This window comes from Pipistrellus hanaki (assembly GCF_964339955.1).
Source record: "Pipistrellus hanaki genome assembly, chromosome: 1".
Lineage (NCBI taxonomy): Eukaryota > Metazoa > Chordata > Mammalia > Chiroptera > Vespertilionidae > Pipistrellus > Pipistrellus hanaki.
The window spans coordinates 50213217-50227265 of NC_140503.1; the positions used below are offsets into that span (position 1 = coordinate 50213217).

Sequence of the window (14049 nt, forward strand, 5' to 3'; positions counted from 1 at the left end):
CACTTGCTTGTTTAATTCAACTAGTGAGTGATGAAAATAAATTTATGATTTTAAAATTCTGAAATCCATAAAACCTCAAACATTTGGTACATTGGAAAATTAATCTTTCCAGATGATATAACTATTTATTTTTTTACTTAGACTGTTAAAAATATAACTTAATTTTTTAAGTGAAAATATTTTGGATATGTGGTAACTATGTTTTAGATATCTTAAACAGGCACTGTGAAAATAATACTCAGGGTTATCATATAAATGTTACTTACTGGGCAGTTTAATAAATGAGAAATTTCTAAAGTTAAAAATAATTTTGCTCAAGTGCTTGCTTTCTTGATGTTAATTTTTTTAAATGTTACTTAATATTATTTGTGTTGTTTTTGCTGAGTATAATGAAATGAGGCAGGTTTAGCATTTATCTTTTGCATAGCATTATGTCTTATACAGAGTAAGTAAAATCAAGGCAAAAGTAGCAGCCTTCTTCCAAGTAGCTTTTATACCAAACAACTTCTTTTCTTTTGTATGAAAGGTTTTTAACTACAAATAAATTTCTTTAATAAATGTAGGATATTTTGGTTATCTGTTTATTCTTGAGTAGTTTCAGTAGTTTGTGGTTTTTAAGGAATTGAACATTTAATCTGAGATGTTGAATTTATGTGTATAGAGTTGTTTGTAGTATTCCCTTATTCTTTTAAATGTCTGTGGGTTCTGCAGTGTTTAATCCTCTTTTATTCCTGTTATTGGTAGTTTCTGTGTGTTTTATCCCTATTATTCTCATGTATGTATATCACCTAAAGACAGAAGACAATATTACTGTTTTTGCTTTAGTCAGTTACTTAGTAATTAAAAACTTTAAAAAATAGTATTGCTTTTACCTTCGAGTCTACTATTTCCAGTAGACTTCATACCTTTTCGGAGCTCTTTTTTTCCTGTTTAGTATCATATTCCTTTGGCCTAAAGAACTTTCTTTGCTATATTTTTCATTACATATCTACTGATAAGTAATTCTATTAAAAATTTTTCCCATTTTTTTTTAAAAGATATTTTTTGTCAGTATAGAGGGCTGACAGTTTTCTTTCAGCAGTTTAAAGAAGGCATTGTATTGTCTCTTGGCTTGCATATGATCTGTTGAAATGTCTTACTGTAATTTTTATCTTTTGTTTTTATGTATGTATGTAATATGTCATTTTTCTTTGGTTGCCCTTAAGATTTTATCTTTAGTCTTCATTATTTTGAACATGATTTGACAGTTTGGTTTGTTCATTTTTTTATTTATATGTTTATCTGTTTTTGTATTTTTGTATTTTTTTGCATTTATATTGACTGGTGTTATCTAAGTTGTTTTGTATCTTCAATTTCTGGGGGTGCGGGTTCACATGTGTTGTATCATTTCATGTTAGTCCCTGTTCTTAAATGCCTGTTCTGGTTTCTACACCACATCCCCCAATACACATTGTATTTCAATTTGGGTAATTTCTATCTATTGACTTATTGGTTTATTTTTAAGTTGTATCCGGTCTAATGATGAGACCATCAAAGGCATTTTTCATCTGTCATTATGGATTGTTTTTTTGTTTGTTTTTTTTCTAGCATTTGCATTGATTCTTATAGTTTCTGACCCTCTGCTAAAATTCCCATTCTAGACATATATGTTGTCCTTTTTCTACCAAAACATTTAACATAATAATAGTAATTAAAAATTTCCATCCCATAATTCCAAGTTCTGGGTCATATGTCAGTCTGGTTCTGCCAATTGCTTTGTCTCCTGTGAGTGTATCCCCAGCCCCTGCCCCACCTTGCTTTTCTGTGTATTGTATAATGTTTGTTTGAAAGCAAGACATTATTTGTAGGACTCAGATAAAAGTATATCTGAAAGTGGGCATACCTTTTCTTACGTTGGGTCATTAGTATGGGACTTGGGTCCATGTAAGAGTGATTGGACCTGGATTTTTATCTTCTCCATTCATTTGAACAGGTATTTCTTTCAAGTATACATGTGAATTGGATAGTCCCTTAAATAGATCTAGGTGGTTAAGTATGCATGTTGGAAAACTTTAATTAATATTCTAGATTTTTATCACATGCATTGTAGTGGAATCGATGTTGTCCTACCCCAGTAATATTTACTGTTACTACTATGTAATTTGTATAGCTTTCCATTTCCTCTTTAAAAATTAATTCCTTTCATATGCTAGATAGTATTTGGTGCTTTTTAGCTCTTTATATATATTAAAGAATGAAACAATAAAAGGTTCATAGAAAACCCTATGGTTTGGGATGGAGGCAGGGCTGTTTTGCTTTGCCATACAGGTTGTACACTCAGAACTCCAGAAGGCATTATCTTAGTACTCTAAAATATTATTGATATTTACTGTATTAAAAATTATAATTGTGAAGTCTTAAAATGTTGATATTTTACTGCCTATGGGTTCTTCTAAGATTTTTATGGTTTCCCATCTTAGGTTTAAGTCCTTTATCCATTTCAAGTTTGTTTTTGTGTATGGTATAAGTTGGTGAGCTAGTTTCATTTTTTTGCATGTATCTGTTCAATTTTCCCAACACAATTTATTGAAGAGACTGTCTTAATTTCAGCGTATGCTCTTGCTTCCTTTGTCAAATATTAATTGGGCATAATGGCTTGTGTCATTTTCTGGGTTCTCTGTTCTGTTCTTTTGGTCCATATGTCTGTTCTTATGCCAGTACCAGGCAGTTTTGAGAACAGTGGTTTTGTAATATAGCTGATGTCTGGTATTATGATCCCTCCAACTGTGTTCTTTCTCAAGATTGCTGCAGTTATTTGGGGTCTTTTTTATTTCATATGAATTCTTGGAGAGTTTGTTTTAGGTCTGAAATGTGTCATTGGTATTTTAATGGGATTACATTAAATCTATAGATGGCTGTGGGTAGTGTGGATATTTTAATGATGTTGATTCTACCAATCCATGAACATGGTATGTTCTTCCATTTGTTTATGTCTTCTTCTGTTTCTTTTCTCAACATCCTGTAGTTTTCTGAGTACAGGCCTTTTATCTCTTTAGTTAAGTTTATTCCATTTTTTGGTGCAATGGTGAATGGGATTGTTTTGTTTTGTTTTTTTATTTCTCTTTCTGTGAGTTAATTATTGCTATATAAAAAAGCCATAGCTCTGGGTGTTAATTTTGTATCCTGCTACATTGCCAAAGTCTAGTAGTTTTTTGATGGAATCTTTTGGGTTTTCTAAGTGCAATATCATGTCATCTGTGAAGAATGACAGTTTTACTACTACTTTTCCAATTTGGATGCTTTTTATTTCTTCTTGTCTGATCGCTATGTCTAGCACTTCCAATACTATTTTGAACAGGAGTGGTGGAAGTGAGCATCCATGTCTTGTTCCTGTTCTTAGGGGAAATGCTTTTAGTTTTTGCCCATTGAGTATGATGTTGGCTGTATGTTTGTCATATAAGGCTTTTATTATGTTGAGATATGACTCCTTTATTCCCACTTTACTGAGTATTTTTACCAAGAAAGGATGTTGGATTTTGTCAGATGCTTTTTCTGCATCAATTTGTATGAATATGTGATTGTTGTCTCTCAGTTTATGTGATGTATCGCATTTATTGATTTGTGGGTATTATACCAGCCTTGCATCCTGGAATAAATGTCACTTGGTCATGGTGTATGATCTTTTTAATGTAATGCTGGATCTGATTTGCTAAAATTTTGTTGAGGATTTTGGCATCTATGTTCATCAAGGATATTGGCTTGAAATTCTCTTTTTTTGTGGTGTCTTTATCTGGTTTTGTGATTGGGGTAATGCCTGCTTCATAGAAAGTGCTTGAAAGTGTTCTTTCCTTTTGAATTGTTTGGAATAGTCTGAAGATGATAGGTTTTAGTTCTTTGAATGTCAATAAAACTCCCCCGAAGTTAACATAAATACCATACTTTTTCTGAAAAATAGCTGTTTCCCAAAATAAACTTAAAAGAATGACATTGTTTTTCACTTTTGCATATCTCTTTAATGTCTAGTTTAGTAGAAGAAAACTGAATTCTCATGTGTCTGCATTCAGTCTGTTGTAATATATTATTTTGGTTGAAATTTTATAAAGAATATCAGACTTATCTAGTACTTTAAAAATCTTTCCGATAATTCTGATTATTCTCCTTTAATATTACATCAAAAATAGACAAGTAGAGCCTAGCCAATTTGGCTCAGTGGATAGAGCGTTGGCCTGTGAGCTGAAAGTCCCAGGTTCGATTCTGGTCAAGGGCACATGCCTGGGTTGCAATCTCGATCCCCAGTAGGGAGCATGCAGGAGGCAGCCCATTAATGATTCTCTCTCATCACTAATGTTTCTATCTCTCTCTCCATCTCCCTTTCTCTCTGAAAGCAATAAATATATATATATATTTTTAAAAAGTAGACTAGAAGTTTTTTTAAATATGTATTTCAATGTGTAATCAACTCCATTTAACTACATTTTTTTGTACTTCGTTACATTAAAGTCTATTATTCTGTCTTAAACTTTGATTGAATATTTGATCCATGGTTGATTTTATGTCAGGCATTGCTATTGTATAATATTGGATCACTGAGTTACTTAAATCTTCCAAACATTAACATGTTTCATTATATAATATCAATTATCACGTACATTAAGATTATTATGAATATCATCAGTGGTGAATACAAATTTTCCTAAAATTTAATTTTTACTTGAATTTTATTATTAACAACAAATAATATCAGTTGTTTTCTTTAGCATGGCAGGTTTAATTTGTCAATTTTCAAGAAAATGTCTACTGAACAGCCAAGTTTAAATATCCATAGTTTTACAGTCATTCTTGCCCATACTTTGCCAGTTATTCTTTAAAATAAAAACAATGTTAAATGGAAAAAATATGCTAGGTTTTGCCTACAGTTTATCACTGACTGAAGTATTTTCAATATGCAGTACTTTATGCATACATTCTACTTTATCACAATATTAAAAAGACATGCTAAAGGATTGAAATATAATAAAATCATATAACATAATAAAATTTACTGCTGGTGTGTGTTGGTAAAAAAAACAATGATTGCCAGTATAATTTTGACTTAATGCCATTCCTTTGATTTGTGTTAAGATGCCAGCATTTTTACCCTCCACTGCTTTTGTTTTAACCTCATGTGCCTTGGGTGTATTGGAGGCCCTAGGTGTCTGTGAACCACACTCAAGAACTGCTTACATGGTTTTATATTTGTAAGGTCACCTCCTGGATTGCAGTACAATCTGCACAGTCTGCATGGGAATTATTTAAACTTAAACATATAAAATCGGGTGCTCTGCTGGCTGGTTTGTTGGTGGAGAGTATGGTTTCAAAACCATTATGGGAAATCTTTTCTTTGGCGCTGCTAATTTTCTCCGAAGAGGAAATCTTCTACGTTCTAGTTGGGAATGGTAGGATGAAGAGTGATTCCTCTGGCTCCTGGGACTATGGATTCCTTTACTCAGTTTATGGACTTTTATTAATTTTTAAATTTTATTTCTGTTTCTCATGACTGCCCTTCGTTGTTGATGGAGTTTGATCACAAGTTTACATTGTGTCCATTTCAGAGTTAACCTTGAGCCACTGTGTAAGGATAGGTATCTGTTGTCTGAGTTAATTGAAAAAGCATTTAGATTTCTCAGCAGTCCTTGTGCTTCATTTTTACCTTTTCTGTACTGAATATTGTACTGAATTCCTTCAAATACCAGGTTTCTTAGGTTGCCTGGATAAATTGATTCTCTTCTTACCCTTCCCACTCAGATGTTGTGTTGTAACTTCCTCCACACTATGAAGTCAGTTTCCAGTCCTTCAGCCATTTTTCATTTAAAAATTTGTTGAAATCTCTTTGACAATAAGTTTACTTTGGTGTTTTCTTGGTCTTTATGAGTGAAAATGGTTTCTTTCTTTGCCCTCACTGTAGCAAGGTTTTGGAAAAGTGAGGAAATCAGTGTATGTGATTAATATACCATTATCACAGGCTTGTTTTAGTCATTATACTGGCTAAGAGCTAGATCTGGATTTTCATCTGTATCACTTATTGTGGTATTGCTTTAGTTCTCTACTTAACCTGTGAAGTCTTATTTTCATTTGTAAAAATAGAATTTATGGCATCTAATATGAGAATTAAATGAGATAGTGAATATAAAGTTCTTAACATACTACATGCATTATATGTGCTTATTAATTGATAATTCATAAACTGTTTTTGCTGGCCTCTTGCAAACTGAGGTTTTATTATATTCCTTCCTCTCCATAAAAGATTGGAAATAATCAAAATATTGAATTTGTCTATCATTTATTATTACTTAGTTTGACAATGGAAGGGTTACTGTGACTCATATGAAATGATAATTTTCACAAATGTTTGTATTTAAGTGTCTATACTTAATATGTTTATATAAGAAATAGTATGAATACAACTTGTTCAAATATAAGTTGTCTAAAATTGTAACTAGTTTTCTATTCCAGTAAAATGAATTGAAAGTTGAAAATTCATGTATAACTTTAGACTTACCTCAAATTTAATTATAGTATGATTTTTCTTAGGTGTCTGCAGTGGGTTGGTTTCAGGACCTCACTCCCATCCCCAAGGATACCAAAGTCCATGGATGTTCAAATCCCTTATATAAAACAGTATAAAATATTGCATACAGTTGGCTTTCCACATCCCTGGATTCCCAACTGCAGATTGAAAATACTGTTTTTAATCCAAAGTCGGTTGAATCCACCGAAACGAAACTAAGGAATTTAGAGTGCCGACTATATATTTATTGAAGAAAAATATGCATTTAAATGAACCTGCACAGTTTAAACCCGTGTTGTTCAAGGAACTGTGATTGTAATTATGGTCCATATTTGAAACAGAATCTAAGGAAACCAGGTATTCTTATAACTGGATAACTGTTTCATGACTTTGATTCAGAAACTTGTGGTACAAAGAATTTTGTATAGGTTTCTTTAAAAAGAATTTTAAAAATTATACTTTTGATAATGAGAATTATTCTAGTTTGTATTTTTAATTAAAAATTATTTTTCTAGTTCCTTGATATATAAGACTGCACACTTAAATTTCTTTTATCCAGAAAGGTTAGTATAATAAAAGTAGTTTAAGCTGATCCATGATGATAAATTATTATTTATCATTTCAGGAAATTGTAAGACCTAATATGGCTAAAGGAGAAACAGAAACATCAAATTCTGAAAGGTAAATATAAGGAAAAACTGAATCTCTAATCCAAGTATGTGTATAAAATGACACTTGAGTTGTATTATTGTAGTTAAATAAAGGAGTATTTAAATACTTGTATATGTTATTGATTTTAATAATGACAATGAAAATGAATTTTTGAAATTTTAATATAGCAAAATTATATTACAGATCCCTAATTTTGAAATACTCTTATACATGTAGAGTATAAAATTGTTTTAAAAGTTTTGAAGTACTAACTAGTAAGTAAAATTTAACAGATTTTTATTGCCAGTATTAAATGAAAACAGTTACAATTAGCTACAAGTTACAACATGGGAATAATTATCACAAATAGGTAATTTTTAAATCTCTTCTTTTTTAAGCATTTTCAAAAAGTTTAAAGCTACTTATTTATGTGGTGGCATCTCAAAATTTAGAAATTGGTTTTTAATAATTTAATGCTCAGATAGAACACTAAAAAACACAAGACACTAAAAAACTCACAATCTTTGAGTAAAATAATTCCAACTTTCTAATGAGAACTCTTTCCAGATAAAGATAATTTTATTTTACCTTTAAATTAAATAATTTCTCCATTTTTATCTTTATATCTTACAGTGGGTTGCTTGTTAATCTCATGAGATTAATCTATTGCTCTTAAAAAAAATTATGGAATAAGGTTTTATGAAAGGTCTTAACTTAGCATTTTTCATAGAATCCTGGAGGGGAGGGAGAAGAGTTTACTAAAATTCAACTAGAGAGAAAAAGCAGACTAGTCACTTCTGAATTATTTAACATTTTTGTAAGTTGTAGTTAGTCCAAAAAGAGCTGAACAAAAATAATAATTATCCCACTCTAAATGAGGAAAAGTAATTTTTTCAGGTGATGTGATTGGCCTATAAGAGAAAAAAAAGTGAGCTAACATTCTTTTCTATATACCAATAACGTCTTTTTTATATACCAGTTACAAAATATAATGGACAAAAGAGTAAATTCACAATATCAACAAAAATGAGAAATATGTGAAATCTAAAAAAAAACCAAAAATTTACTGAGATAGAAAATAATGTATTAATAACTTGCATGGTATGCCATTTGCAAATTAAGTTGTGGGTTTAATGAACACTTAGTTGAAAATTCCAATAATGTTTGGTTTGGAAACTAACAAAGTTTAAGGTTCTGATTTCTCTATTAATAACACAATTTATATAATTATTACCCTATTGTTAGATATTAAGGTTGTTTGCGTAGTCACTATTACAACATTATTTTAATGGACATCCTTGTACAAATATCCTTTACACTTTTAAATGATTAGATTTAGAATAGCAGTATAATGAAGGCAGTTTGCTCTATTAAATAACAAAGCACATTGTCAAATGTATAATTGTTAAGACTATGTTGTATTGGCTCAAGAATGGTGTAAAGACAGATCAGCACAAAATGCCTTGCAGAGAAATAACCTTCCTGTATAATAAAGAGGTAATATGCAAATTGATCATCACACCCTTGCACAAGATGGCTGCCTCCTGTGGTCACAAGATGGCCCCCCATGTGGTCACAAGATGGCCACCCCATGTTATCACAAGATGGCCACCACAAGATGGCCAGCAGGATAGGGCAGTTAGGGGTGACCAGGCCAGCAGGGGAGGGCAATTGGGGGCAATCAGGCTGGCAGGGGAGAGCAGTTGTGGGTAATCGGGCTGGCAGAGGAGCAGCTAGGCATCGATCAGGCTGGCAGGGAAGTGGTTAGGGGATGATCAGGCTGGCAGGCAGAAGCGATTAGGGGCAATCAAGCAGGCATGCGGTTGGGAGCCAGCAGTCCTGGGTTGTGAGAGGGTACAGGCTGGGCTGAGGGACCATCCCCCCCCCCCCCCAACCCTAGTGCCCGAATTTTGTGCAGCAGGCCTCTAATATAAATATAATTTAGTTAATAATAAATATTTGTTACCATTGGTTTGATATTTGTCATTTCATTAGGGAAAAGTCTAAATTCTGGGTAGATTAATATAAGAAATAAGACTTGTGTTATCATAAATTAATTTTCACTAAAGTAAGCATTGTTACATCTAGATAAGGGGCTAGAGATCCTCATAGAAGTCTTTTGTTTCTAATGTTTTATTATTTACTAGATAATTTCTATTAACATATACGGGTAAGAGTAAACACATAGACACACACTCAAACATGCATATACAAACATGCACACACATCTATGAATGTATGCATGTATATTTACATATACTTTTCAGGAATATTTTTGTGTTTTCTTTAATTAGGTTGTTAAAAATTAGGAAAATATTTGTGAATGCTTATCAGATTTTGCATAGGGAAAGTCTGTAACCATAAGAGGACATATAAGTCATAAAAGAAAAATAGTTATTTTTACATACTGTATTTATTTCTTATTTAAAGTACTCTTAGAAATTAATAACAAAGCATAAATTTTAACTAAAAACAGGCAAGTTTCTGGAGTTTTTTATTCTTGCCTCAGAAAATGGTCATGTCCTAAATTGTAATATGGCAAGAACTGTGAACCTGTTTGTTTTTCCTCTCCTTTTTGGTGTGCAAGTGGGCCTTGGCTTTTTTTTTTAAATTAGAGCATGTCTTTATTTTGATAATGTTAAAAATATTGTATTATAAAGCAATAGATAATAAATGGCCTTATCTTTTCAGTAAACATGACAAAGCTTCTTCAGAGGAAAAAAGTGGATGTGATGCAAATGCATGTGAAGGCTCATCAGCAACAAAAAATGAAGAAAGCATAATAGTTCCAGATAAGGAAAACGATACCTGCCTTGAAGACAAGGAAACTGGCTCAAAGAATATCTTCAGTTATGTTTCAAATACTGGTAAAGATAAAGTGGAAAAGGAAAAACAAATAGAACACATAGATCAGGAAACAGAGTTGAAGATGTGCCAAAGTTCAGAAAACATAATTTCATGTGATCAGATTAAAGATGAAAGCTCCAATGAAACTAGGTTTTCTTCAAAGAATATTAAGGATTTGCGGTTAGCATCTGGTGATGTGAGCATTGATCAGTTTTTGAGAAAAAGAGATGAACCTGAATCTGTTAGTTCTGATGTTAGTGAGCAAGGCAGTGTTCATCTGGAACCTTTGACTCCGTCAGAGGTGCTTGAGTATGAAGCCACAGAAATTCTTCAGAAAGGTAATGGTGATCCTTCGGCCAAGTCTGATGAAGTAGTGTCTGATCAAAAAGATGATGTTCCTGGAGAAAATAGCCCTAGCACAACAGAGACAACAGTAGACCTGGCAGATGAAAAGGAAAGAAGTTGAAATTATTTGTCAGTCTCAGTTTTAGTGTATCAATGGTACAGGCATTCAGATCAGTACTAGCAGGTGAGCTCAGTAGAGTTCAGAAATAGAAAAATGTGAGGCAGTCATTCATTTTATTTGTATGTTCAACCTAGGTTATTACAGAAATCAGTTCAATAATAGCATGATTAGTTTGAGTTGCCAAGAGGTTTTAAAACATAAATAGAAAAGCTTCATTTAACAGTTCTCAAGGAAATGGAACTTGGTTGCCAGTATGAATTTATTATTAGAATATTATTTATGTTTATAAAGCAGTGAAACTTCCATCAATCCTAAGCTAAAAATCTTTATTACCTTTATATTCTTCTCAATTAACTTCAAAGAATAAATTTGGAAACCATATATCTTTTGGGAATTTTAAACTAATGACTAATTGGCATTGTTAATAAAGCTTTATTTGGAGTATGATGCTGGTAAATGCATAGAGTGTGAAATTAATGAATCTATTGAGAATTTTGATACACTTAAACAATTTTGGATTTAATATAACATTCCAGACTGTCAGAAGCATGTAAACAGAATATTTGAATCTGTGAACCTCCATACATGTATTAGTCTGCCAGGCTGTAAGCTTACCTTAATTAAACTTTCAGTGAAAGTGAAATTATTAAAACATAAATTTATATTTGTATTTTTGTCAATGTGAGCTGTGCAGAAATCCCTTGATGTTGCTAGTTGTATAAAGTTGAAACCCATTATTAAAACTCCTGTAGTTATTATGCTTTTAACGTTGTTTTACTGATCTTTAGAAATAGACCCATAAAAATGGTCTGGAAACCAAACCAAAGTATGGAATAATGTAGATATTGTAAAGCAGTCAACTGAAAACATGTCCTGGCATGAATCCAGCCGTGTTTAAGTGACATTTTCTTTCATTGTAAAATAGAAACTTCAAATGGGACCTAAAGCAGTGATGTAAAAAATTGTTTTGGGATATTTAGTCTAATTTATCCATAAGATGGCTGCTAAGTTGATTCCTCAGTTGTTTTTAATCATCTAGAAAATAATAGATTTAGAAATGAGTAAATGAATAACTGTAGTTTGCTTTGAAGTACTAATAAACTTTTATTTAAAATGTTACATTTTTATTTCTTAAAATGTGCTTTGAATCCTTAAATTTTGTTTCACTGAATATTAAATGTTTTAAATGTCTGTTAAAATCTGCTGTATATAGTAGTTTTTAAGTAAATATTTCCAATAAAAATATGAACCTGAATAATTTTATTTCTCAGAAAACTACTTGAATAAGTTTACCTTTGGCGCCTTTAGAAACTATATTTGTTTAAGGAATTTTCGTGTTAGTGGTAGGATTTTATTCTGTATTTTTAATTGGTGTATTATATATCATAAATTAATACTTAAAGTACAGGGGAAAATACTGCTAATATTTATAGAGAATGGACTTGTTTGCTGAATCCTTTCACTTCAAGAGATATATTATTTAATATTGTAGTTTTCTATCTGCTCAGTACATTAAAGAGGCTAAATGGCAAAATATATTAACGTATTTTCTTGAATATTTGGGAGATAGGAGTATAAATATTTTCACTTTTTCAGCACCTAAGCAAAAATAGGGAAGAAAGAATCCATTAACTCACCCTTAACCTTGTTGAAACATACATCTATATAGCAGAAAAGATTAGGGGAGTAATTTAAATCTTAGAAGACCAGGGAGTAGATAAAAGTTTACTTAAGGACCACTTTCTGAATGTCATTAAGTTAGTTGCCAAGCCTATTCTTGAACCTTGTACCAAAATAAGTCCAAATGACATATAATCCCTTTTGAGCTTTGGGGTTGTTCTTTTTCTGCCTCTGTAAGAATAGTGGTATTCAAAATAGGTGATCAGTAAACTGACTTTTAGAGAAAAAGCAAGTGAGGAGAGAAAGAGAAACATTGATGTGAGAGTGAGACTGACTGCCCCCTGTACCCCCCTATTTAGCTCAGGCAACGTGTTGGAAATCGAATGGGCAACCAGCCAGCCAGAACCTAAACATTTCCTTTAAAAGAATTGTTCAGATATGAGTTAGCTTGTTTTTGTTATAAGTAGAAGATGAGGAAATCAACTATGTGGGCAGTTAATTTGCTTAAGATTACAAAGCCACAATTGAACTCAATTTGATTTGATTCTAAAGTTGTTTTCTACCTTACTTATAGTTCTTATCATTGATACTGAATACTGCTTATTAAAATAAATATATTTTGCCGAAACTGGTTTGGCTCAGTGGATAAAGCATCAGTCTGCGGACTGAAAGGTCCCAGGTTCGATTCTGGACAAGGGCATGCACATTGGTTGTGGGCACATCCCCAGTAGGGGGTGTGCAGAAGGCAGCTGGTCGATGTTTCTCTCTCATCAATGTTTCTAGCTTTCTATCCCTCTCCCTTCCTCTCTGTTAAAAATCAATAAAATATATATTTCTTTAATTATTAAAAAATTTTGGCAAATAACATTCCCATTGATGGTACAATTATAGTTGGTTTTATTATTTATACAGTTATATGTATATGTAACTTCTTAACCGTCCTAAAGAAAAGGACCTCTCGATCTTTTATAAGCAGGAATTAAGGAATTTTATCTCAAGAGGAGGGATTAGATAATCATTTTGTTACTAGGAAATACAGCATGCAATTTAAAGATATACTTTATAGCCCTGGCCAGTGTGGCACAGAGAAAGATGTGTCTTCTGACCCATTTCCCTTTTCACCCACTTTTCAAATCAGGCAACCGCCAATCTGTTCTTATATCCAGGAGCTCAGGAATTTTTTTTTTAGATTCCATATATAAGTGAGGTCATATGGTATTTATATTTTCTCTGCCTTATTTCACTTAGCATAGTACCCTCACGGTTATGCATTTAGCAAATGACAAGATTTCACTTTTGTTTTTTGAAAAGTTTATTTTTTAATTAAGATATTATATGTGTACATATCTCACCATTAAGATTTCACTTTTTAATGGATGAATAATATTTTAGTGTGTTGTGTATGTGTGTGTATCACATTTTCTTTAGGTGTCCATCCATCAATGGACACAGATTTTTCTATACCTTGGTTATTGTAAATATGCTATAATGAACATGGGTGCATATATCTTTTTAACTTTTAGTGTTTCCAGATAAACATCCAGAATATGAATTGTTGGATCATATGATAGTTCTATTTTTTTTTTTTTACATCCTCACCAAAGATTTAGGGTTTTTTGGGTTTTTTGTTTTGTTTTGTTGTTCTTGTTTTTTAAAAAGAGGAAGAAGGAGAGAGAAACATCGATTGGTTGCCTCCATTATGTGACCCTAAAAGGGATCAAACCCACATCCTTTTTAGGTACATGAGACTACACTCCAACCAACTGAGACACCTGGTCAGGGCTGGTAGATCTGTTTTTAATTTCTTCAGGAACCTCTATACTGTTTTCCATAGTAGCAGCACTAACGTACATTCCCAGCAATAGAGCATACAGGTTCCCTTTTCTCCATATTTTTACCAATATCTGTCATTTATTTTTTATAATTGCCATTCTAACAG

General features: G+C 32.0%; 1 protein-coding gene across 2 annotated transcripts in view; it reads left to right on the top strand.

Moving 5' to 3' along the window:
* ZNF280D (zinc finger protein 280D) overlaps positions 1–11735 on the top strand; it is a 91950-nt gene extending 80215 nt beyond the window's left edge. For both annotated transcript variants that reach the window (XM_084876065.1, XM_084876067.1), the window contains 2 exons: positions 7152–7207; positions 9869–11735. In XM_084876065.1, the coding sequence (XP_084732191.1) occupies positions 7152–7207; positions 9869–10490 (678 nt within the window). In that variant the 3' untranslated portion in view covers positions 10491–11735. The remainder of the gene's footprint in view (positions 1–7151; positions 7208–9868) is intronic.
* Positions 11736–14049: the final 2314 nt, after the last annotated feature.